Source organism: Centroberyx affinis, unplaced genomic scaffold (genome assembly GCF_046629955.1).
Source record: "Centroberyx affinis isolate AG114_WGS23_722 - 3 ecotype Tasmania unplaced genomic scaffold, CSIRO-AGI_Caff_v1 ptg002635l_1, whole genome shotgun sequence".
Taxonomy (NCBI): domain Eukaryota; kingdom Metazoa; phylum Chordata; class Actinopteri; order Beryciformes; family Berycidae; genus Centroberyx; species Centroberyx affinis.
This window is the reverse complement of record NW_027280828.1, coordinates 121,857-148,447: the sequence shown is the minus strand read 5'-3', so window position 1 is coordinate 148,447 and position 26,591 is coordinate 121,857. Positions and strand designations below refer to the sequence as shown.

The 26,591-nt window shown below is 38.9% G+C and overlaps 2 protein-coding genes across 3 annotated transcripts; both read right to left on the bottom strand.

Moving 5' to 3' along the window:
* Positions 1-1,105: 1,105 nt before the first annotated feature.
* stag2a (STAG2 cohesin complex component a) lies at positions 1,106-20,996 on the bottom strand. Of its 2 annotated transcripts, none has more exons than XM_071534856.1 (34): positions 20,803-20,996; positions 17,375-17,501; positions 17,111-17,189; positions 16,632-16,790; positions 16,221-16,317; positions 16,051-16,127; positions 15,666-15,870; positions 15,409-15,560; positions 14,632-14,705; positions 14,218-14,341; positions 13,385-13,483; positions 12,830-12,909; positions 12,260-12,367; positions 11,224-11,332; positions 10,280-10,397; positions 9,982-10,085; positions 9,799-9,891; positions 9,578-9,667; positions 9,263-9,466; positions 9,092-9,162; positions 8,788-8,875; positions 8,577-8,657; positions 7,665-7,757; positions 7,359-7,533; positions 7,054-7,193; positions 6,864-6,965; positions 6,031-6,179; positions 5,773-5,901; positions 5,451-5,659; positions 4,618-4,852; positions 4,354-4,464; positions 4,042-4,168; positions 3,473-3,550; positions 1,106-2,861 (listed from the first exon to the last, which is right to left on the bottom strand). In XM_071534856.1, the coding sequence occupies exons 2-34, from the start codon at positions 17,416-17,418 to the stop codon at positions 2,838-2,840; spliced, it is 3,828 nt and encodes a 1,275-aa protein (XP_071390957.1). In that variant the 5' UTR covers positions 17,419-17,501; positions 20,803-20,996; the 3' UTR covers positions 1,106-2,837. The 2 variants fall into 2 exon arrangements, with proteins under 2 accessions (XP_071390957.1, XP_071390958.1); XM_071534857.1 differs by having other exon boundaries at positions 4,618-4,849.
* Positions 20,997-22,385: 1,389 nt separating this feature from the next.
* epd (ependymin) lies at positions 22,386-24,757 on the bottom strand. The gene is made up of 6 exons (XM_071534927.1): positions 24,628-24,757; positions 24,354-24,385; positions 24,059-24,196; positions 23,735-23,921; positions 23,540-23,621; positions 22,386-22,815 (listed from the first exon to the last, which is right to left on the bottom strand). The coding sequence occupies exons 1-6, from the start codon at positions 24,701-24,703 to the stop codon at positions 22,689-22,691; spliced, it is 642 nt and encodes a 213-aa protein (XP_071391028.1). The 5' UTR covers positions 24,704-24,757; the 3' UTR covers positions 22,386-22,688.
* Positions 24,758-26,591: the final 1,834 nt, after the last annotated feature.

The following is a 26,591-nucleotide window of genomic DNA, read 5'->3' as shown; positions in this document are numbered from 1 at the left end:
GGCCCCCTACTGAACTCTAGGATTTGCATCAAAGTAATAAGGAGTATTTCAAATGTTTAAGATAATGCAACTTTTCTTACAATTTGCTGTGAGTGCAGCTTCACTGATTATGTGGTGTGCATCAAGGTTCAATTCTTGGTCCGATGCACTTTTCTCAATAAATATTATCCCTTGGCAGTGTTTGGGAAGATGGACTGAAATGGTAGTTTAGCAAACAACTAACTATTTCACAATGAATGAAGTTAAACCATATAACTACCCTACAATGCAGTTTCAAACTAACACTTTTAAAATGTATTTTAAGTACACCCCAACTATGTTGTGAAAAATGTTCGTATTAGAGTATTGAATGTCATGGTCACAGTAAAAATGAAAAAAGGTAAGTCTGGAAGAAGGAAGATATTGCCGCATGTAGTGACCATGGCTCCAGCACTGGAACACAAACTCCAAATGTTGTATTCCTGCCAAAGTACAATGGTATTTCCATTTCTTGCTCTTCACCAATACATTTGAAATAAAAAAGGTCTGTTTAAGAAGTGAAAATGCTATAACAATGAGACAGATTATACAGATGATAAACGCTGGAAAGGTGAGGCTGGAAAGCCAGGGTGAGCACTATGGAAGTTTTACTGTGCTGATTTGTAGCCACAGACAGCAGGCTGTTAACTCTGGAAATCAAGTATTTGTGATCAAGGCTCACTTTAGGTCAAAGGGCATTTTCAGAAGTGGCTGACAAGCTGAAGGGAAAAGTGGGGAAATGCATCAAACAGGAATTAAAAACAGAAGTCCTACTATAAGTTAAACTGATATCATCAGCAACATGTATAAAAATAAAATAAAATACTGTGAAAGACAGATCAAATCAAATTCTGATTGACATTATTTCTGAACATTCTCTTCACATTTTCATTCATATGTACACTTAAAAATTGGAAGTATGGATTGGCAGACATGTTCTTAAAATCATCACACAATTGTAGGGGGTTTATTCTGCTCAAAAAGTTACATCTCCAGACATAAATATAAACCATAAATGATGCAATGGACACTTTGTAAATAGAATAAAAACACAAATTTATATACACAAATATTTAAATATGTGTGTGTAAACATACAGATGTATGCACGTTTTCAGCAGTTCAATGCAAAACAAAAGATCCAAAATGAAATGATTAATGTAAATTTACAGGCAATTTTAAGATGCATTTTTCTTAACTGCCTAACATTAATAGTTAATATGTATATGATAAAGTTATAGGCCATATGATCTGTTTCCAGTTTATAGTGAGATTCTGAGCAATTTTGTTTCTAACTACTGTATGAATACATCTTTTTCCATAAAATCTAGGAAAGAATCTGCCAATCAGTCCAATAGAGAAGTAAAGAAATATCGCAACAATCCATTGAAAAGACAAACAAAATTCATTTTGATTCATGTATACCTGCAAATTAGTAGGTTAACTTCAAATAATTACATTCTATTTATTGAACCTTTCCCTAAAATTAATTTCAAATGAACAAAAACTGTAAATATAAAATGAGCACCAATTCACAATATATTACACATTTGTAATTGTATAATATACAACTCTGATACTATAATGGCTGGCTAAAGATGTCTTAAATTTTGTAATTTAGAATCATTCTATAATTCTCTTATACACGCAACAGTGGTACACCAAATAAATTGGCATTTTGAAAAAAAAAAATTCTCTGCACACTTGCAAACATTGAGGAAAAAAAACACACCATATTCAACCCTTTTTCAAATCTTTCTTTTTAAAGAATGCATTATGGCATTTCTGCTTTATTAGATATTATACAGTGGAGAAAAATAGTCAAGATATAGGAGAGCAAAGAGATTATGTGTTTAAGGTTGTGAGTTAAATTTGAATGTATGACATTGTGAATGCTCGAGCTTATTCAAAATTAATTTTAAATTCAGCCGTCAATTTGTCAAATTGCACCTGGGCATTACTGGTTCACCCATTAGTTCTAGAGAGATGAAAATAAAATATAAACAGCAGGCCATATCTATAGTAACATTATAATTTCCATTACAAACGATTATTTCTGCATCTATGTGAAATAACATGATTAGAAACCATTATTTTACATCTGATTGTCATTACAAAATATCTATAAATCAAAGTCATCTATAAGGTATAAAAGCAGAACACATAAATCTCTAAAAAATACCATCACAGAGAAATCTGAGGACGCCGTATATCATATTTGCGGCAAGGCCTTTCAACAGTATGAGACGCCATTTCACATTATATTTTACTGTGTACATATTTCGATATATGGCTACATGCCATGCCAAATTCTATAGTTTAAAAGTATATTGGCCACTATGTATTTACATCAGACAATTCTTGTCTACTGAATGAAAAAGGTTAAAGGTATATATTAATAATTTGAATTTCAGTCTCTTATTTTTCTTTCACCAGGCACTTGCCACGTAATGGAGAATAAGTGTCTGTATTGGCACTTTCATTCACCAAAATAACAACTTGTTAGCATCCCACATTCACAACGATGGGTCCAGCTTACCACAAGCTAACACTGCTGACAAGTTGTTTTTAGGGCGTCTGAATAAACATAGAAACATTTCTCCTGCACTGTGACAAAAGTCTGGTGCATAAAAATAGACTAAAATTCAAATCAAGGTCTCCCTCTAAGATTAAACAAACAAGGTACTGAAGAGGCAATCATTGGTGTCTCACAAACCATTTACAGTAGTCCATTTAGTTCCATTCTTTACAGAGAACAGTCATCCATCTTGTCATCGAAGGACATTGATAACACGTTGTCCTCGATGCATCCAATTCATTTCAGAACATTGAAACGTTGAGAACCTGGAGAGATATAAAAATACAGTTTGAGAATTTTTAGAATCAATGATCTTTTAAATAAAAAAACCAAGGTTGTGGCACAAATTTAGCCTGGTAACAAACACATTTTTTTATGAAATGGAAATGCCTAAACTAAACTTTATGTGCCCTGTGTTTTCTATTTTGTGGAAAATATAAATAGAAAAAGAGAATTTGGATTAAAAAAAAAAACAGCTGAGGCATCAATACAGAATAATATAGAAATGAGGAAACTAGGCAAATAGTCGTTATTAGAGCAATATATAACAAGAAAAAATGGGGAAGTGAAAGAAAAAACACTTGTCTCTGTTTTACATGAAAAAAACATGACTTGTTCATAGTTAATACACAATTCTGAGCTCTCAGTAGCCTGCTGTTATCATTTGCTCCCTTTTTTGTTAGAGACGATAGATGATGAGTTATAAGAAGGTTTTCTAGTTAGTTTGATGATCTGCCAAAGGGCGAAATAACCAAAAAATAATTGCATGCACAAAAAATGACACAATATGAACTGTCACAATTATCTATTAGGATAAAAATAATAAGAAAAAAGAACGAATAACCTAATATTATTCAGAGGCGGAAAGAATCCCTACCGAATCATCCATGATGGAAGATGGATCAAAGTAGTCTGGCTTTAGTTCCGTTCTTTCTCTGCGATTCTTTGATGGTGGCTAGAAAATAACAGTTCAGTCAGAATTATGCAACACAAATGGAACCAGAAAAATGCCTTAAGGTAATGATAAAAGGGCAAATATTTTGAGTATGATCGACTGAGCAATGGACAAAGAAGGCAAAAAATGTTCATAGACAATTTGAACTTAATATTTGATGGAGAAATATGAATGAAACACATGAATTCATGCAATCAAATCTTTGGTTTTTACTCTGATCAGTAATTTCTGTTTATGTTGAAATCGTGAGTAAAATTTGACTCCACAGGCAGGCGACATTAGCAGCAACAAGAAGTAATTTAGCATTTAGTAATTTAGAATGAATCGATGATCTTTTAAATAAAAAATGTCCAAGCAGATCACTTGCATATGCACATACATTACTTGTATCAACATCAAATTAATATGTTATCAAATGTTAATTATTTCAACATTCATATGAATGCACTATTATTTACTAATTTTTTTTTTCTTTTTTTTTCTTCAATTACCAGATCAATGTCCATCGTGTCAAAATCCATGCCCTCATTGAGGTCCTCTAAGCGGTCCTCTGATGACATCATCACATCCTCCACTATTGGCTCTTCATCATCCTCCATGAGTCCAGAGCCTCGGCGGCTAAGGAACACACATGGAAGCTTGTTAATAAAAAGGGAAATAAATAAATGGTGTATTTTCACCTACTTTGTACTGGCTGGATGCTGTGCCAAACAGCAGGCAATCAAAAATCATTAGTTAAATGCCCAGCTCTACTCCACAATTCAAACACAATCGCTGGAATCTGGAGAGCAGAGCCATCTTACATTGCTTGCTGCATGTGGTTTCTCATCTTGGCATACTGCATGCAGACCCGTTCCTGCTGCTGGTGGGCCTCTGCTTGCTGCCTTTGTGCCAACATCCAAGTAACCTGGGTGCTGTGGGACAGTGTTCAACGCTTTAGAAACCTGCTGTTTAGAAACAGCTGCACATTGTTTCACAAAAGCAGATACCCAAGAAAGCAGCAAGATTTGCACATATTTATTTGAAAGGAAGCTACAGGGAATAGGTATGTAGAGAGGTTTGGTTACTTGTAATCCATGGCAGTCTGGTGGTGGTGTTGCTGCGGGGAAGGTACGGGCTGGTGGGGATGCTGCTCTGACGGCGCGGCGTACGCGGCCGCGTAGCTGTCCTCGGGCCTCATCTTCTTTGGATCCCTCAGCACAGTGGAGGTGAGGTGGGGCGAAGGCATCATCAGCGGCGTCTGCACATTCTGCTCACGGTTCATCCACATGGCATCGCTGCTGCTGCAGCTGTTCTCCTCTACTACAGAAAGCAATTAATTGTGTGACAACTGAAATTTTCTGACATAGGCAGGAGATGATGTGATGACAAATAATACGAACAAGTTAAATTTGTTTTACCATATACTCTACAAATGTAATAAAATAGTTCTGTTTATGGAAAAATTAAATGGCAGGACGAGTACTGAAATATAAATCCAACATTAGCTGCCCTGGGACGCCCAAGGCCCCACCAATGTTCAGGCGTTTTCCACTGATCATTGACAAAAACTTTGTGACCAGAGGCACAGAAAAATATAGAAAAGAAAAAAAAATTATACACAGCATGTTACAAGTATAACTTTCATCGTATAATTTTCAAGGCAATGCAAATGAGTGATGTACCTTGGATACACAAGACAGCAAATATTGCTGACTGCTGATGAACTCATATTGATGTATGTGTGCTCAAAGTAAAATGTTCTGTCAAAGTAAAATATCACTTTAAGCCTGACTGTTCCTCTAACACCAGTGCAGCTGCGTGTGGCTCGTCGGTCATTACAATTAAACAAAGCAATCATAGGATATTGATGTGGCTGCTGGCTGGTGATCAGAAGATTTTGGCCAATTCAGTCGCTCACCTTCAGGCAATTTCCTCTTGCTTGTGGTGGCTGGCTTGGACTTCTTGCTCCTGATGGTGGAGCCTCGGCTGCTGATCCCGCTGATGACGGACATGGTGTCGTCGTCTCCTCCAGCCTGCAGGGAGTTCCTGTACGAGATGAGGGGGAGCCAGCAGTCCTCTCGCTGCAGGGCCATCTGAAATGTCATGAAGCGCTCCAGGTACATGTGACTGTGGAGGTCAGAATGACAACATGATTAGGTTCTTTTCAGCGTTCATCATCAGCTCTGTCCTGACGACATCGAACACAAACCGCAGCACACATCTTGTAACCGCCAACTTACACTGTTTTCTTGTCCTGTCGTAGCAGTTTACTGGAGAACTCGCTCAGGATATCCAAGAAGGCCAGATTGAGAGGTGGATTCCCCTCTCCTTGGGGACTGGGCTCTTTAAAAGCAAACTCAATTCCATCTCTAAAACAATTATAGAAAGGAATAATGAATAAATGAAAAGCTTTACTTTTTTACAACACAGATGTATATCATAAAAAATAGAGTTGCATGCAAAGCTGTAAACCACAGTATCTTGGCTCAGCTACTTACTTATGTAACATGGCAATAGCCTCCCTGGTCTTCACTTGATCCAAGCCAAAAGTCAATGAGAAACGTCGGGCGAGCTCTTTTATGCCGCAGAAGGCTGATGAAGAGCGGTCAAAATTGCAGCCAAGGTCAGATAACATCTCATTGAATAGCTACAAAAGAAAAAGAATAATATACTTGAAAATAAATTCTTCCAGATTCTTTTACAGCTGTTTCACAGAGTGGGATTAAGCCTCATCCTAGACTAAAATGGGTTTATGAGCTGGAATGACTTCAATTAGCTTTAGCCTAATTTTTTTTTTTATAATACAGCCTCTGAGGAAAGTGTGCTCTTCCTCATTTTTCAACGTACAAGGCACAATGGAGCAACCTTTTGGAATAGTGACACCTCAGAGGTTAACATTAAAGGTGGCAATTTTTGTTTTTAAGATCAACTGGTAGTGATGAATCGGCACAAAATATCTACTAATGTATCTAAAAAATGAAGCAAGGCAACAGTATAAAGTAAAGGTCCCTCACCAATGAAAGTCCCCATCTGGGCCAATCAGTAACAACTATGTCACCTTGTTTTGAGCTGTAATTGTAGTTTTCTCAATGTCCAATCAGTGTCATTTTGAATGCTGGAATGCAGCAGTGAGATGCATCATTTCACTAAGTTTTGTCAAAATCGGATAAGTGGTGTCTGAGATATTGCGTGTGACACATGGATAAGTGAACAAATAATGTTGTGCATGTTTAATACTAATGCATGTTTAATCTTGCATGTCTGTGAAAAAAGAGCCCAATCTTTAGCTTTTTAGGTGTGCAAGTTTGTGTGTAGCCAGGAAGAATCTTACCTGTTGCAAGCTCAGTATGAGCGTCTTTGCACATTGTATTTTGTCAATTTGTCTTGTTTTACTCATCGTTTCCTTGATGATATCTCCATAATCGTTGTAATACTAAGGGGAGAGACAAGTTCTGTTAACTGGGAACAGCAGGGCCTGCAAGAATTCTTTATGATGAATAAAAATACAGTTTTGAACTTACCCTCATGTACTGCTTAAATATATCTGCTCCGGTGTTAATTTCCACGACATTGTAAATGATTAATTTGCAGTAGGCTGCTAATAGGTTCCTTCGTTTGTGCAGAGCCTCTATTTTACTGGCTTCATCATCTTGCTGCCCATCTGAGAAAGACAAAATAGGAAAAATAAAACAAACAAATCATAAATCATAGTCCATGTTTTACACAAATTTACAAATACTAAAGCCGGCTGATGTCAACCTTGGCCTCCAGCCACTCTCTTGCTGCGCTGTAGCAGGTTAACATGAGAGCGGTGAGTGACTCTGACCTGTGCTGTTGTTGTCGTCATCCTGGTCAATGAACACTTGGTCCAGGATGAAGTTGAGCAGCTCTGCCTGCAGAGAAGAGTCAGGGGTGTAGACCAGAGGCTCCAGCTGCTCCCTGCCTGACGACATGATTTGGTGACTGAAGATCATCAGCGAATCACACAGGATGGTGAAGGCCTGGAATAAAACTCAACACTTTAGCATCCAAGAAAACACCAGCCACAGATATATTTTCAGTTGCTGAACAATTGCTACTCATTGCTGATCAAAGCAGGATGAGAAGGAAAGTCCGTTCAGCATAATCCCACCTGCTCTTTGACTGCGGTGTTGACGCTGTTCAGGTAACGCTGACACATTAAGCAGAAAGCCCTCATTTGCTTTCTCAAGGTCACCATATCTCCCTAAAGAGAACAACAGTTAAGTTCAACAGTCATACAAGTGAACAAAGTACAATTCTCTCAACTCAGCTAGTTAAGTGTGGGTAGTCAAAAGTATTGGTTATCAATATTACTCCAATACCAGATTTTTTAAATTGGTTTAGAAATTGTCTAAACCTGTCAATACTTTTACTACTGAGTGTATATAACACTGTACAGCTAATGCATAACAAATGTAGTTAAACATGTTGCAAAATAGAAGACTTCATAAGGCATTAGAATCCACAAAGTTTCACATTAATTGGTGACATGGTTAGTGTAGAAGGCTTTTAAATGAAGCCAGTCCCCTAAAAGGAAATATCTGGATTACACAAACCACATATAATGGAGTGTGTAGCCATTGCAAAACAAAAGCTGCTGGATTGCATTAGTGCACAGCTGAAGTTTGGATTTCCTGTCTTTTACTGCTTTTGGCAGAGGCAAGCCTCTTACTTAAATGTTCATTTTTCATTAATGATAATTTTGCCTTTACAAATTATTCTAATGCCAAGAAATGAATAAGTAATGAATACATTTTTAAATCACACAAGCTCCAAGTCCTGAGTCTGAGTGCCTGAACGCTTCACTCATTTAACCACTCAACACAAAGGACACCCTGCATCATCTGCTTTGATTAAGCCAACAAATTTCATTTCACTGTTAGCCGGTCATAAGACGTTTTCAGGACAAGTTTATTTAGTCACCACTTATTTTTTATGCACGGTTGTATATCTCATTTCACTGTGTTTCGCGAGTACTCCAAAATGCTTAACGCTGAGCCCTGACCAATATGTAAATGTATACCTTGGACGAGCTGCCTTCCGACACCTTCGCTAGATGCCACAGGACGATGTAATGTGTGCACTGCATCGCATGAATCACAATCTGGGGGGGAGAAGGCAGGCAGAACAGGATGAGCAATAATGTGACAGACAGCAGTTCATATTTCTGGTTTAGCGTTTGAGGAATGTTACTGATACAGTTAGAGGAGGTTCTGCTGTTAAGGCTGTGATACCTGCTCAGGCATATCTCCGTTTTGCAGACCTGTGTTGAGTAGCTTGTAGTTGCTAGTGAAGAGATCCCATTTAGAGAGGTCATGTGCACTTGAAGGAGAAAAAAGCAAAGAAAGTTCAAAAGATTACACCAAATATACAGTCTCACCAACCATAATAACGGCTAACAAACACCTATTAAAACATACAAATTACATTATTCTCTTATTACTTCATGCAAGAAAACCAAAACACAACTGAAATACAAAACAAGCTAACTGGAGGTTCTCCCAACTGGGTATTCAACATTCATGCTCATCGCTTTACTTGTGGAAAGCACTGATCCTCTTGAGTGTGGACAGAACCTGGTAGGCATCGTCCTCATCCGGTTCTTCACCCTGACAGAGGAGACATCGCACTTCTAAAATCCTGGACATTCAACCCAGTCTCTGCATGTGTTAATGCGCTTTCACACAACTCAGGTCTTGAAGCACCTACCTCCTGCAGGAAGTCCTCCAGGAGTCTATTGAACTTGTCCACCAGCTCGTCCAGCAGCTGGGAGCGGGCGATGTCCACGCGGTTGCAGATGGTGAACTCCTCATTGCAGAGATAGTGGTAGGTGGTGGAGCAGGCCTCCAGCACCTCAGTGTCTGTGTGCTTATCCACGACCTCCCAGACTTGCCGCAGCAGAGCGTCCAAATGCTTAATGAGAACATAAAAGGTCTGGTTTATAATGCAATTTCATCATTAACACTGCATACATGTACAACGTGTAAGTTGTAGAAGTTAGAACAAATGTAATATTTCACAAACCTTTTCTAACCGACCAGTAGTGTAGATGTCAAGATCAAAGTACTTTGGTATTAGGAGCAGATTGGTCACCTTATCGACATCAACACAATACTAAACAAGCGAGAGGAAATGATAAGTAAGGCAGTTAGAGTTGAATGGTTAGGAGTCAAACAGGTTGTCCAAACATATGAGTCAGCTCTGAGAAGGCTGTTGTGTGAGTAGTGCAGAACACTGGTAGTCACCTTTGCCAATAACAGAGGCAACGCAACTGCAAACATCTCTGTGATTCTCGTCCGGTCGTCCAGCTGTGTTTTCTTCTCCTTTGCAGCCAGGACCTTTCACGTGCGAGAGAGCCCAGCCATGTTAATTGTGAACATGGAATTCATTACACAAAGACGTCAAGCATGCTGAGCCCGAACACTCACCCTCTTCCCTGTGCCTCTGCCCACTGGAGGGTGGCATTCACAAGCCTGCCGGATGGCACACAGCATGATCTCTACCAGAGCCGTCTCCTGCCGGTCTGTTAGGGCTGGAAAACACAGAAACCTATTATGACAATCTAATGAGAGAAAAGACTTTCACCTAACTACGTGAAGTAGCTGTAACAGAAAAATTATGGTCCAGTAAGTGAAATGACTAAAGCTACATAAAGGTTCCTTTTCCTACTTTTGATTGGAGCTGAACACTAGACTTAGTGGGTGTCAGACAGTGTGGTCTCCTCACCCTCTTCCCCTGGCATGGGTTCATCCAGCAGCAGGCTGATCATGCTCTCCCAGTCTTTCAGCAGCTCTGCTGCACACTCCCACAGGCTGTCCACCAGGTAGGCTCCATGCTCATGGAGCTGGAAAACATCACATGGGATCAAATCAAGATTTAACATTTTCAAACCTTTGTTCACAGTCACCATACACTGTAAGAAAGGTCCATCTTAACAAGTCATTACCTCCGCCAACAACACAGGAAGGAGGTTATGTTTTCACTCCTGTTTCTTAAGATATCTCAAAAAGTAACAAAGCGATTTGGATTAAATTTGGTGTATATATAGCTCTCAGCCTAAGGATCAGTTGATTACATTTTGGTGGTGATCTGGATCTGGGATTTCCACTATGAGACAATTTTTTATTATTTTTTTAGCTATAACTATTATGCTGCATTCATGTGCTGGTGGGGAGGTCCAACATCTGAGACTTCCAAGTCTCCTAAACAGCACTGCATTCATATGCTATTTTCTCAGAAAATCAAACCTAGAAGACAAATGATAAACAAATATAAACCGGTAACGAGGCTGTAGCTGTGCTAGTTGGAGAATTGAGTGCCTTCAAGTTCAGTATTGTATTTAGTCTTAAAATCTTATTTTTCTGAGCATCTGAAAAAATGGGTGAGATAATTTCACTTGTTTCCTATGCAGGGTCACAAGCAAACAAACAAGGCAGATCCCTCCACTAGTATCAGGATAATGTCACTTGATTCAAGAAAATTCTTCACACAAGATGATTTGCAATGGAAGCAAGTGGATTGTTTCACCCCACTGGCACATTTTCAACTTGTTTAAAGAAAAATAAGAGTTAAACGCTCAATGCTAGATTAAGTGACTGATTAAGATGGATATTTCTATTACAATGACCACAGGATCAACATCCAGAGGTGAGAAACAAGGGCCTGGCTACCTCGCTCTCCAAGAAGAAGAAGACAGTGGTCTTGATAAGGCCGCCATTGAGACTCTGCCTGCCCCTCCTGGGCAATCCCTCTTCCTCGGGACCTCGATGGCTGAAGAGCCTTTAATCAACACAACACAAAAGGTCAAGCAATACACTCAATATAGCATAGAACTAGAAACTTTAACTTGAGCCTAGTTCAGACTAGAAGACTGTTAAAATCTTGACCAATGAGGGCCGTTGAGACTAAACACTCGCTATCCAGTTGGGAAGCTGTTCACACTATGTGACGGGACAAAGATGGGCCTCACACACATGAAGACACGGGATCACACACTACCAGATTCCTGCATTCAAAAATATTTTCCCATTTGTCTAGAACAGTTCACTGTAGATCCAGTGACAAAATAGGTGTTCTATTATTTCTTGCTTCATGGTAGAGAAGCTACAGTTTACATTTACAAAATACAAATGTATTATGAAGTGACATTATTATAAGAATAACACTGATGAAGATTTTTTATGAGGCATCTTTGACTTAATTTGTAATTGCATGCTTATGTGGACTGATTCAGGCACATTTTATATGAGATTTATTTCTCCAAATAAAATTGTATAGCATATATAAACTATCTATGTGAATGGCCGTTGTTTTTGTTAAATGTGTTTTTTCTTGTGGTTCATTGTCTTTTTCTTCCCCCTTCAGCTAAACCGGTAAAGCTCAGATTTCAGTCTTGGTGAGTCTTGGACCGCTTCACACTACATAAGCTGCCAGACTGGGCCGAACGAAATCAAACATGTTTGAAACAATCTTGCCGGGCTCTGACTGGTCTGCAGTTGTCGGGAGGGCCAAATTCTCCTGTCTTAAGCCTGTTCACACTACAGGATAATCTGTGCCGAGGGTCCGTCAGGCTTAGAATTGGTACTAAAATCGTCTAGTGTGACCTTAAGATATCTTACAACATGTTGGATCAATGAAATCCAATTTCAGTCCTAACGGCTCAGTTGCACTTCTTGATAAGTTTTCAACCTGCAATAAAACTCTTACTTCTTGAAGAGAAACTCTCCTGCCGCTACAGCTATGGGTCGATGGGCTGAGTAGACCAGATGATAGACACTCTCACAGTCCTCCGCTGTCAGAACCTCATCACTGCTTCTGTTGGATGACATTGACACATTCTTAGTGATAAAGGTCAGTCAATTCAAATTAATCACTGACAAAGGTGACCATTTGATATATGGAACTAAATCTAAAGGTGTCCTGATGTAAAAACATAATGGTGACGATGGTTTAAAATACTCTCAGGGAAGCTTTCGGGATCAGAGAGAAAATATAATCTTTGCGAATTTAATAAAAGCTACAATATGCAACTAAACATCGTCATCTCGACTATGAGCAAAAATGACGTCATCCATGAGCACTAATGGGCAGGAATAATTTGGAATAATTGTGCCAAAATATATGAAATACCAATCTTTAGAAAAATTTACTATACTGTTGTCTTTAATGACTACAATGACTTTAGATTCATAGGACGCGGCTACATAAAACCTGATCAGTTGTAGAATGATGCCATTCAAAAGAAATATGATGTCTTTTACAGGAAAGGTTACTCACTGTAAGACGAGCGTCAGAAGTTTAATGGCCTGCACTGCAACATCATATTCCTTGTCCAGAGTCATAGACACAATGCGGTCCTGTCAATGAGAGTAAGTTTAAGTCATGGATATCCTGATCATAGACCTCACTCTTACAAAAAAATATATATATATTTTCCATAACATTTGCTGTAATATGGTGCAAGGATATATTTGATTTCAAAAGCCTATCATTGCTATTTATTTATTTGCATAAAGGGGCAACATTTTAGCAAAATATACAGTATATAGAATATCTATATGCAATCTATACGTAGATGTAATTTTTGGCCATAGTTGAAATTAGAGGGTCATGAGCACTTGAGAGATCCAGTCAAATGTTTTTCTGAATAACACATTCTACTTGCTCATTTCTGTGACTTTGAGATGAAGAGCTTATCAAATATGTTATTACAAGACCATCAAAAGTTTCCAATGACAATTTTGTGCCATGTGTTCTCCATAGCTCCATAAGTCTTCCAGGATGCACAAGAAGCCTGTAAGTAGTAGTGAGGTGATGCGACTGCTGGCTCACCTTGAAGCGGCTGGTGAAGAGCTCCAGTCTGGTGTTGAGCTCTCTGCTGTAGTACAGGCCTTGCAGGGCGGTCAGGCACTTCAGCCGCACCTCGCCTTGCTGGAGTCACAGTAGCAAGACATTAAATATTTGAATGCCAACACTCAATTATCACATCTGCTATTATCCCGATACTGAGAATGTTCATTATTACCCTTGACTACAGACAAAATACAATGACAGTAAATTATTGCCATGTTAACTAGAGTTGTAAAAGCTCCAATCTAAAGATTAAATTAACTATATCAGCACTTGTTTTTTTATAATTATCCTTCTGCCAAAACAATTTACTGGTCTTAGACATGAGGAGGATTGGACTACATAATAGACAGACTAACATTAAGTCCTCCTACAGTGAAGGCTTCTGGTGGTTTTACGCTGATGTGGCCAAACTAAACCAAAATATTAAAAATAAATTCTGATCTCTGCCACTGATGATATGTCCACCTCGTTTCAAAGGTACTTAAGTCTTGCAGTATGTCGTCTTCATTCGCTATGAAATTGTTCTAACACAATCTGTGTCTCAATGGTATATTGACTTGTATGCGAAAAACATTATTTACCCGTACAACAATGGAGGATGACTAAATATTCACCCCAGCAAGTTCAACTGTGAGATTAAATTTGCATTGACTGACTGTTTTTCTCTTCAGTAGTAAAACACTGTCACCAAGATCAAGACCCAGGTCTCTCACTGGTAATCAGAAGACCAAAATCATGCTATGAAGCACCCAAACCTTTTTGCTGCTGTCTAAATTCTTTTATACAACACTCAGTGTTATCATTTGGCTCACCTTGTCATGCATTGTCCAGCCAACATACTTCAGGTAGCTGTCATTGAGAAAGGCATCACTGTACAACTTCATCCATACTCCAATCTCCTCAATGCAAATAGCTCGGATTTCAGCAATGGCATCACTGGCAAACAAGCAGGTTGGACCAAGAATAAGACTCATGAAGCCCATATTGTGTAAAGGTGTTGACAGAAATGTTCAGAGTAGCAACCTACTCAAAACTTGTCAGGTCTCAAATTAAAATCATGTAGAGTCATATTAGTGTTGACACACATTTTACACAAGAGGGCGCCAAAACACCAAAAATCAACACTGAAAGGCCCTGTTTTGTTGTGACAGACTGTAGTAGCATGGAAGGAACCACAATGAAATCTGACAGTCAACGTGTGTAAGTCAATCAAGGATTTTACGTACCGATATCTGTGAACAAACACTCCTTTGAAAATGGCATTCATCATGTTTTCAATTTCATCTTGATTTTCTTGAAGCTGAAAAATAATAACAAAACACAAAAAGTGGTTATTCTTCACAAAATTTACATAAAAAAAGAGCCTGACAAATGTTGCTTGTTCTGCCCTGTTTCACCTTAAAACAAAAAAACAAAAAAAACACGACTTTCAGGAGGTTTTATGGGTGTTCGGTTGTGAGTTGCATTCAAGCAGCCAATCAAGGGATGTTAAGAGAAAGTTGCAGTATTAGCTACAGAATTTGTTGATTGTTGTCATACTTTAAGGGAACGAGGCAACACAGTTGGATGAAAATCATGAAGAATATGTATGAATGTATGTTCCCTGAAAAGATCTATTTTTAATGGCTAATATTATATTTTGCTTATTTATGTTTCCTCACAATTACATTACACAGAAATACTGATAGTGGACAGTGGAGGGTCTGAATACACAGCAACACACACACACACACACAGATAAATGGGAGTGGATGGGATTCATTTTCTGACATGTTGGTTAATTGATGATTCATTTCTTGTTACATGCTTTGGCAATATTGTTGTTTAAACTGTCATGCCAATAAAGCACATTGAATTGAATTGAAGTGTTGAAGACACAGTCAATACATGCTCAAGGAAGACATTTTATTGTGTTAATTTAATCAGTTGGAGCGATAGCTTTCCAAAGTGCGGTGACGGTGGATGACTGTCACAAGCAACAGGCAATTTAATATTCCTCTCACCTCTTTACGCTTCTGCAACAGCAGCTCCAACCTATCATTGGCCCTTTTTCCTATGACCTTGTTCCTTTCCGCCTCATACTGTCTCTGCGTGTTGTCCATGTTGATGCTCAGGTTCAGCGCGACGTTCACCAAGGCCGTCATCAACTTCATGGCTGACAAAGACGACAAAGGTCAGTGGCACAGCGGAAGGCTAGTGAACAGTAACAGCGTGAGTGTGCAGAGAAGCTGGGGACAGGAACGCCCACATCGGAACTGACCTGCTAGCGTGCTCGTATGTCTAAATGCCCGGACCTGCGAGTCAGACAGGCCAGTGAGCAGCGAGATGACCGTGTCCATCATGTACTCGTCGTAGATGATGCTGTACTGACACTGCCGCACCAGGACCCCGATGAACTCACAGAAGCTTAGCCTGAACTTCTTCCACTGTGGCCCTGACATGGTTAACGGATAGTCACCGCTGTCCTGTTTGAGGAGTAAAGAGAGATGCCTGATTCAGGTCAGGAGAATCGCGATTGTTTTACATTGTTAATTTCTCTCAAGCTGGGATCTGGTAACGGCACAGATTCCTGTTCATCCATTTCTGTTGAATTTTGGTGTAAAAATAGGTTATGTCAAATAATATCCCAACACAGCATACAGCACCTCATCAAACTCCTCTGTCATTTTTCGGATGATCTCGGAGTTCTGCATATTTCTGAACATCTCCGCACTCACAGCACCTATGAGAAGAATGGGAAGCAAAGTTCAGCATATTAATTTAGCTTTAGACATCCAAAATGCAACATCTAAGACTCACCATCTGAGATACAAACCTTTACAACCGGAGCACTGAATGAAGAAGTTGATTAAGTCCAAGAGAGCGATGTCTCTGTCATGTTTGTATGCCTCAATCCAGTCATCAACAACAGACTAGAAAATAAAACATGACCCACAAGACATTTTACTACATAGATAGCATAGTCATCTATTCCCAATCCAACTTGCACATTAGACATGAGCCTATAGCTGTCCCAATACCAGTCCTGTGTTTTACTTTTAGGAAGACTCACAAACAGTAATGATTAACTTGATCTAACCCCATAACTGCTAAATGAATATGAAAAAATGCAACCTGCAAATTTGAACATGACTCTAACCCTATTCCTATGGCTACTCTACCCGTCAATTATTTTCATAACTACCACACAAGTCAAAATCTCTTCACCAATCTAGTGTGCACCTACCTGTGTGGCACTCTTTCCAATTTTAACCACCTCAAACAGAGTCATATTCTCCATCCCATTCTCCTGACGATGGCCGTTCACCCAGCCGAGGCCCGAGAGCTTCCCTCCTCCCCCGCCTTTGGCCTTTTCTCCAAAGGCCTTCTTTCCTTTCTTGGCTGCCTATCGGGGAGAAAGATACCACAAGTGCCACCGTATTTAAGTACACCATAAATCTGAACACTGTACATATGTATTAGTGAATATCCTATCCAGTTACAGAAAAGTACAGAACCATCATAGTGTGCAATCAAAATTTTTTAGAGGCATTTGATGCCAATAGTGCTGTTTGTATTGACGTTTTTTTATTTGCTGAACAAATACAGTGGCTACATAACATCTAAAAGTCTTATCTGAAACAGAAACATCACACTTCCCAAGCAAATTCTTTGGAAAAGTCTTTGATTATAGAGCTTCTTAAGATATCATCTTTAAAAACATACCGTTCCTTTTCCTGTCTTTGCATTTTTGCCATCAGGATCCTCAAGGTCAGTATCTGAAGATAACTGGGAGTCGGCCTCTCTGTGCACAACAGAAAGTCATTATAACCAAAACACAGACTTCAGTCATTTCACAGCCATTTACAAATCACACTTAGGTTGCTAAAGGTGGCATGTTGATATACATATAAATGCAAAAAACGTTCAAAGACAGAGGTTTAGGTTTACTTCAGGCATTCTAATAATTTAGTATAGACCATTGCTTACTGAGGAAATTGAAAATCTGTTTGCAAATCTTGCGCTGCTATCATTTCTTTAACATTTTCTGGATCTGCTTGAGTAAGTGCTTCCACTGCTCTGGACCCCAAGCAAGAAGTTCACTCTTCAGTTATACCTGGAACAAAAGACAATTCAGATGAAGAGTTTGTTCATTAATGATTAGGCGGCGTTGGATAAATTAAGTCATTAACAAACCAGAATACATCTCACACAGAGCTCAGCTCCAAGACCTCAAGCAGTCAAGAGCAGGGCAGGAAGCTGACAGGTCTGTTTCTTCTGCCAGGAACAGTGGGTCAGACCCAAAGATGCACCGTATCAGATGCTATCAGCCCTAAAAAGCCTATGTGATATGAATGAAGGATGAACCTAAACCCACGCACTTGCACAATGCAGTTGGATGAGTCTATATAGTTCTATTGATTAAAGCCAGGATAAAAGATGACATTTGCTATGGCTCATCTAAGAACCCTTCAACAAAGTTTTTTAACAATCACAGCATTGTTGGGAAAGCACTACACATTATATAAGTCATGTATTCATGCAGACAACACAATAAAGTCCTGAATTTCCATTCATACGGCTAAGTTGAGGGTCCTAATAGTTCTATAGCAGTTAGGCTGAGAGAATATAATAATTGCGAGCTTGGTAGCTGTTTACTGCCATACGGTGGCTTGTGACATTTTGCTCTCTAATTCAGCATTTTCGAGCATTGGCATGTTTAGAGCTTTCCCCAACAACCTAGCATTTGTTAAAGGCTTCGCTGTGGTGTACTTCGCTCAGCCACAGCACTGACTCACCTCCCCTCTCCCTTCTACAAGTCTGCACCTGGTTTTGACACAGATAACTTGCAAAAAGAGTATCAAAAGTCCAAAACCACAAATTGAATGTGTTGTAATGTTATAATCTCTGATTAGAGACATTGTAATCACTGAAATGTAGCTGTATTTTAAAAATGTATTCAAATGCAAAAACACAATAGTTTGCAACTATTACATTTGTTCATAAATTAACATTTTGTGAACAACTGAACATTTGAGAATGTTTTCTGTGGGTTAAAACTTTACACATACTAGTTTTACAGAGGTTTTCACTGACTACAAATTTCAAAACTTTTCAAAAACATTTCAAATCTACATGTCCTCAGCTGTTTAGAGGCTACTAATCATGACATGCTACATGAGAGTATTGACATTTTTCCACACATTCTGAACGTCTGTGAAAATCTTGCTTTAGTGTTTAACTGCACAGATAATTGTCAGCCTGTAAATCAACACTTTTCTGTTTGGAGGGTCCCAATAGAGGGGCCTAAGTTCCTGGATAAATCCTGCTTTAATTAAACCCAAAGGAGCAGGATCCCTGGAATGAAGTTCAAACACCAGGTTTGGACACAGTAGAAAGGGGGCAAATGATAAAAATAACAGATTCAGTACAGAACAGGTACCAATCCAGTACAGTCCCATAGCACATTCAAGTCAAGCACATATAGCTTTGTTCTGAATATGAGAGGACTGTGGCCATTGTGTGAAAATGTGCAGCTAGGGTGTGGATATTCAGTTTGTTAAATTTTCTCAATTACACAAATTGTATTTACGTATTAATTTGTCTCTTGACAAACAAACAAATTGTGCAGAGCAACAGAGAGGCTGGTGGTTTTCAAAAGTATGTGCAACTCAATCTCTGCTGGCACAAATGGGGTACGGCAGCATTCATAAAGATATAGAAACAAATAGTAATTAATTAATACTAGTCATTTTCTGGGCTGACAACAGTAAACAATGGATTTACTATCTATGAATGATTGCTAAATCATATTCATGCCTGAGTTATCAGTTTGATCATGATTTCTATACATCATATATTTTTATATATATTTAGGCTACTAAACAATTAATTATTTTATTTGCAAAAGATAAGTTAACTATGATAAACTATGTCACTATTTCTAGCAAGTATTAATAACTTTAACTACTAATAACTTTTTAACTGATCATAATTGAATGAATTGCAAAATTAGTAGTAATATTTTTTCAGATTTGATAGATAATTTATATTTTTTCTGGTACATAAAATTGCACGCATTAAATAATTTGAAACATGAGCAGAATTTGGTGATTTTTCACTGGGCACGTGAGAAAATGTGTGTACGGTGTTAAAATTGAACCCACCCTTCCATGAACAGGCCTGGTAAATTGAAATCGAAACAAACCAAACAATGTGATTGTGCTGCGCTGTGTGGCGTGGACTCCCCAAGTTTTGCAGACGCGCTGCACATTTTGAAGGCGGAGCGAGGGAAGTGATTCATTGGGAAGAAACTGGCTGAAGTTGGGCCTATAAACGGGTGTTCATTTGATAGGCAGCCAAGCCAATAGTAGCAACAGGGAACGAGACAGCCATGGTAACGGCAGCCGCAGTGTGTTAGCGTTAGCAATATTATTCTATGTATGCTTTTTGATGCAGAGCTATGGTATTAAATTGGGATTAGTACACTGATTTTGGATGACATTCAACTTCTCAGACATAACGTAGGCTAAACTACTATACGTGACACTAGTATGCAACTGTATCAATACAACAAATACAGTGAGTTAAGGTGTTCAAGAGTACAACAGTCTCTGAAGCCGCCTGTACACAACACTTGATTTGCACAATGGGCAATCGGAGGCTCCTAAAAACCAGGGTAAAGACGAAAAGTTTGGCTTGTTTTGAACTGCCACCTAAGATGGCGAGGGGCATGACTTCTGACTTTGAGGACGCTAGGTGGGAATGCGTGCTAGGTGTATGCGCCATAATATGCCTTCTTGGTCTAGTACTTTGGTATCCATATAAATATTCATGACAGGTCACTCGCCGTGGGCTCTACTCGGTTTGTCAAGACAACAGTACTTCGACCAAAACGGGTCGGATCCTGACACGCGCAGTTGTACACTTCCGAACTACAAACACAACTACAAACGTTCCCAGGGCTTGTGATTCCTATCCACTCTCATCTCTTCTCTGCGTACCCTCTTTGCTATGACAGACAAGCAGCTCTCTTGCTAGTGTTAGCTAATGTTAACGATATGTGTTAGCCGAGTTAGAGTTAACCTGAGAAAATGTCACTAACTACATGTTTTATTCGTGACGATCTATCGCTAAGGTTGTGGTGCACTGTAGCTATGCTGTTTATATTGATACGTTGTCAGCGTTAGTTGCTTGCTAAGCTAACGTTAGCTCCAGCTAAAACTAGCTAACAAGATCACTACCTAGCGCTCACAGTAGGTTGCTATTAACCACGTTAACGTTATTTCAGTAAAGTGTCGTAGATCTTTAGATCGATGGCTCCGGTTAACGTTAACATCAGGTCTCTGGCTGGTGAACCAGAATAGCGACATCAATGACAAGCTGTCTCTATGTTAATCCGCCATTTTACAACTTACCTCGTTTTAAATCAAATACGGACTGAAACCATTCATTAATAATCCAGACGTTGCTGACCTGGCAAAGGTGGTACGCTCATTAATTTTCAACATAAACTGACATTTCCCTATCTAAAAATGTTCTTTATCTAGTTTTATTTGCTAGCTAACGTTGAAAAGCTCCTTGATTGCTAACATAGCAAGGCTCAGTTTGTATTTTCGTTGTTGTGCATGCAGCACATACACCACCTGTCGGTAGCATGGTGCACTGTCTGCAAGAGCGGCGATATCCTATCGGTCTCATTGCAAGGAATTGCTGTGTTGTCCAGCTGATCACAGCTTTACTAACAGGTTCTACCAAACACGACAGTTGAGAAATCAACACTCACCATTTAGACCCTAATTTTACTGACTCATTGGTGTGTCTAGGCTACTTGAAGCAAAGACAGCCAACCCTGATATCCACTGTGGTCTCTCAATGAGTGGAGAGGTAGATTATACAGAAGGTGTAGTAAAATAGATAAGATATAAAACCCACAAATAAAATTACAAATGGATGTCTACAAATTTTGGAATGTGGATTAGATGGAAATCTATAACTGGGAGGCAAGTTCTTCCAAACTAGAAAACATTATCACCCTGAAATGACCACAAATCTTTGTAAGGAATTGTAACTAATCAGTGAAATCAATGCAGCAGTCAGCCTATTTTATAGAAAGAACAGGTCACCGTAATGTTTTATCCACTTAGTGTATGTTACATCAATGCAGTGTTGTGCTTAATAAAAAGGTGCTGACTGAGATTATGTCATGAGGCAAACAACCAAACATAAATCAATTGGCCCATACTATTAGGAAACCATTTTTCCCCTTTTAAGAGCCTATCCTCATGTAACTACATCAGTTTGAGGCTCTTTACAATGATGTAGGCTATACTACAAATTTACATCTTAAAGGTTTATGTCAATTTAAAAATGTGGGTGAACTCTCACAAATCAAAAGGTGTGTCATCAGAGTTTAGGTTCACCCTCTGCTACATCCCTATGATGTAAGGCAAATAAATTATATGATTTGAACACGACAAAGGGCTTAAATTACCTACTAGCCCTTGAAAGGGCATCATCACCTTTGTGCTATCAATCATTTGACGATTTAATTTTTATTATGGAACAGAACTCTTCACACTCTTTCCCAAAGCTAGAAACCAGAGATCCTTCTTCTGTGATGTGATCCAGGCAAAAAAAATGGAGCTGCTTCACCCATAAGGACTCGTATTAGTATCCAGGTGTGGATTCATAGCGCTCATTGTAGTGTTAACAGGTAAAGTCACACTGGGCACTGGTATGGTGTCGTCAGTCTCCCATTCAGCATCAGTGGATCAGCTCTGAAATGTGTGGCTCTTGTTTCTAGCTTATGGTGAAACTTGGACACATTTACAAATTCAAACTCAACTGTGCAAGATCATTGGAATGACTAATTATATTTTCCTGTTAATGTTTCATGAACATCATCAGGCCAATTATCTCACCAATCATGATGAGCTGACATAGGCTAAGTACAAAGTCAAAGTACACCTTCAACAGCTTTAACATTTTATTGTTCCATTAATTATATCTTACATGTTTTGTAAGCAGTACCAACTTGAAAAGCCGCCAACTGTTGTTAGTAATTATGACTAATTCTATAATCCATGTCATGTCTCCTTCATTTACATCAAAATGTAGCCTATGACCCATTCAAAGCCATCTGTTCATAGGGGAGTGGAAGATCAAACAAGGTCAGAATATGATGCAGTGCAGGTATCATGCAAAACACTCGAGTCACACACGAGAAGGAGAGAAATGTCTAGAGTTTTGGCTGGCCACACTTGGATAAGGGGTTGGATTTTCTCTGTCGGCGAGGCTCCTTCTAGATGAACAGATTGGTGAAACTGTTTACTGTCCCTTCAGGCGTCTCCTCCAGAGGCTCTCCCTCGCAAAAGGAAGGCAGGGTGAGGAGGTCCGGGTCCTTGATCTCGGTTTCAACCTGCAAGTTGCTGTGAGAAAAAGTGACACAAAAAATTACATGGACGTTTTGTTCACACACAGAGGACAGTCACCACCGGGGTTGGGGCCTTTCATGAACTGAATTGAGAATGCATCGTAAATTGCAATTCAGTTCCTGGAGTTGGAATTGGAATTGGAATGTCACCCTGCTCTAAGGAAACAGAATGTGAATTGAATTGGAATGACAGGAAACAGAATTGAATTCCATTAAATTCCATTAAATTCCACTTCTAAGAGAGGCTGTCTTGACTTATTAAACATTATAAACCAAAATTATGAAACAAATAAAAGACAGTTAAACAAATCAAATACATTCAATCATGTGTGTATTACGATTATATGTTCTGCATCAAATACCACCTGAAAGGTTCCTTTAACATTTTATGATATTCAGTATTAATAATATGCGTAATCTCAGATATGTGGTAAGAAAAACAAAAACATGGAATTTCACAGAATTTCATTGAATTCAACTTATTGAAATTGCAAAACAATTCCAATTCTTTTTCCTGTAGTTTTTTTCAAATTCCAATTCCTCAGCTGAATTGGAATTGATCAATTCATTCATGAACTGACCCCAACCCTGGTCACCACCACCTGTGTCTCTTAGAGGGAATGTTTTGCGGCAGCCATCATATTGGAAAGTTCCAAAAAGAAAAAAAAACACTATCCCTGATGTGTTAACTGCTCTAGGTGGCTCAGGAAATCACCAACCTGAACAGGACTGTTGTTGAATCAAGGAAGAAGAGAGCGCTCACAGGCAAGCATCCCATGGTTGATGAAATAGAGTAATGTGCTGAAAAAAACAGACAGACACAGACTTCAGAATGCCATCAGTGTACACTTTCTATAACTTGGTCTGAAAAAATCCAAGTGCAGGCCTGTTATTTTTTATAGTGTCTATCTCACCCTTTGTTTCTGGCACTGTCCCCATCCATACATTGACCTTCAGTCCTTCCCCTTCAATGGATACGCTCCCTATAGTTATCGTACTCAAGAACTTGGCATCGGAGGGGATTTCCAGAGGGTTGTGGACTGATTGCAGAGATTTCTTCTCACAGCTCTGGTTTTTGCTGTCGATCTCGTAGAATACCCCCTGCCAGATGGAACAGTGACACAACAGCACTGATTCAAAACACAGAGGTGCAAAATGACTTGGCTCAGCTTGAAATGTGACATATATATATATATATATATATTTTTTTTTTTTTTTAAGTGACAATTCACTGTTACCTCTTCAAAAAACATCAGCACATCCAGAGTCAGTGAAGTGTTATAGCCTTCAGTCTCATTTGATCTGAATCGTAGTTTCTTGGCCAGAGAATCATAAGTGTATACACCGTTGGCTTTCAGTTCACCCTTTAGATTCAGCTGGTTTCATTGAAAACATAAATTGAGAGAGAAAGAGAGAGGGTTTAATTTTATCGAGAAAAAAAAACAAAAACATCAGAAAAAAAGTTCCAATCCTGGTGGCATAAAAAGTACCAGAAGGTGTATTGGTTTTGTTTGACAATTTGGGGAAACTCACCACTGACATGTGTCCTGTCATATTGGGTGAATCTGAAAGACAACAATATCAGTTAGAGGGTTTTTCATAGCTAAATACACATGGTAATACCAAAAACACAGAGATTAGACATAATAAGGTAACTAAGGCTTTTTGCTGTAGTCTCAAATAGGAAAACTAGTCATCTAACAGAATACAGTGTTTGGTTAGTAACAAACCAACCTAACAGATAGGTAATACATAATTAAATATCAGAAACATGTACTAAATAAATGATCAGACTAAGCATTCTTACGGCAAGGCTGGTGGTGGTCTGCAAGGGTGGTGGCAGTCAGACACATAGAGACGAAGAGCATGACAGCTGCATACATTTTTCTTGAGCAGAGGGAGTCACAAACAGAGACTACAAATCCGAGATGGCAAACAAAACCCTAAGCGCATCTAGCTTTCAGTGGATTTAGTGCTGCTTTTATAGGGTGTGTATTTGTGCAGTCAAGAGGTATTGCGTAAAACTAACCAGGACGGTCAGACATGCCGACTCCATGCAGAATCTCCTGGACTCCAAACACCAAGCACCTGCATAAACACTCTTGTTATTTCTTAGCAAGTGGTAACCCACACAGTATTATTATAATCAATTTGGCCTTTTCTGATTGTGTCATTGTCCTCAAATGCTTTAATGCAATGTGTATCTCTGTCTGCTATGAACTATCCAATGCACTTTTCAGTGTGGAATATGATCCATAAGCAAGGGGGCAAGTGGGGATGATTATGGGGGATAATCAAGATTCTAGTAGAGTAAATAGAGTTAAGTTATTAGTTTTACCTTTATTTAACCAGGTGGCAATTGAGAACCGCCTCCTATTTACAATGGTGACATGGCCAAGGGCCTATACTATAAATTACAACAAATCACAGGGAGAGAGCAGAGACAGGGAGACTCTTATTATCATATAGTGCATAATAACAAGTGCAGCATACAACCATAAAAAAACACTAGGGACGCTTGTTTGAGAAATGACAGGACAAATTGCTGACTCATCATATTGAGAAATCACAAACCAATAGCTCCGAAAGTTTTTGATAGATTGGCAGGAGTTGCCAGTGTAGAATGCCATGGAATTCAATGGAGAACTAAAGCATTTCTTTCAGAATCACACCATGAAGCTGTTTTTATGAAGCTGTCTAATGGACTGAAGAGTCTTGGTTAATGATGAATCAGGCAGGCCTCTAAAAACCCTGACCCTTCCCACTGAGCAAAAGACGTGATTTCAACGTCGTGTCTATGCTTTAGCTCTCATATAGCCCAGGATCATTACGGCTATGTATAGACCTATTTTAGACCAAGCAGTAAATACATTATTACAATGAATAAACATCTGTAAATACCAAAAATATGCACCAGAGAAGTGCTGTAGACTAGCCTACAAGATAATTATCTCAGCACAAGAAGTAATTTCAACATTGCGTCTATGCGTAGCTCTCATATAGTCCAGGATAATACTGTCTATGTATAGACAGCTAATAAATTTTCACTTTTCAACCCCATTTAAACTTAATTTAGCCTAGACGGCTATGGCCATTTAGACGTGTTTTAAACGTCTAATCAACGTAAAATTGCTCAGTGGGTTTCTTTTGCAAAATTGATCCAAGCTAAATAGAAGGCCTGTGGTGTTTACACTGGGTCAACTGTACAAGCCAGATCAGGAATATGTTACGACAGCTGCTCTCTGTTTACCACGGCCCAGAGAGCCGCAAGAATAGTTTGATCTTCACATCAATGTGTTCCTGTCTTGTCAATGTTTTGCGCTTTCAAGCAAACAGCTCCATATGTCCTGTAGGATACGTGACATGCATAGCGGTAACTTGCTTATCTCTGTATGTGCTGCATCTCTTTTGACCTGTCATTCCCTCTGTCATTACTGCGGTCAATCAAACTTTTACGCATCTTATCTACTGCACATGTTCCCTTGTATCCCAGTGGTGGATTATGAAAACAAGAGTATTTAGGTCTTTGAGGAAAATTATTGTTCGTCTAAAGATCAGAATCTTCACATTTGTATAGTTTGGTCCAAATAAATTGATGGCAAACAATGAGAAAACATTTTATGTGTACATAAAGGCATTTTTTGTATTATTCAGTTGCTAATTAACCATGCATCTTACCCAACTTCAGATAACACTTGCAGATCTTTACCCTAATTTTAAACTCCTTGTGGTTTTTGTTTGTTGGCCCATATTTGGTCAACAAGCAGGTTC

What these genes read in the sequence shown, in the direction of transcription:
- stag2a (XM_071534856.1), bottom strand. Translation starts at nt 17,418, where the DNA reads ATGATAGCAGCGCAAGATTTGCAAACAGATTTTCAATTTCCTCA. An exon ending in TCAGTGCTCCGGTTGTAAAG is followed by an intron (nt 16,128 to 16,220) that starts GTTTGTATCTCA and finishes TTCTTCTCATAG; the next exon opens with GTGCTGTGAGTGCGGAGATG. An exon ending in CGGAAGGCAGCTCGTCCAAG is followed by an intron (nt 7,758 to 8,576) that starts GTATACATTTAC and finishes TGTTCTCTTTAG; the next exon opens with GGAGATATGGTGACCTTGAG.
- epd (XM_071534927.1), bottom strand. Translation starts at nt 24,703, where the DNA reads ATGTATGCAGCTGTCATGCTCTTCGTCTCTATGTGTCTGACTGCCACC. An exon ending in TGCTGATGTTTTTTGAAGAG is followed by an intron (nt 23,922 to 24,058) that starts GTAACAGTGAAT and finishes TCCATCTGGCAG; the next exon opens with GGGGTATTCTACGAGATCGA. An exon ending in TCAACAACAGTCCTGTTCAG is followed by an intron (nt 22,816 to 23,539) that starts GTTGGTGATTTC and finishes TTTTTCTCACAG; the next exon opens with CAACTTGCAGGTTGAAACCG.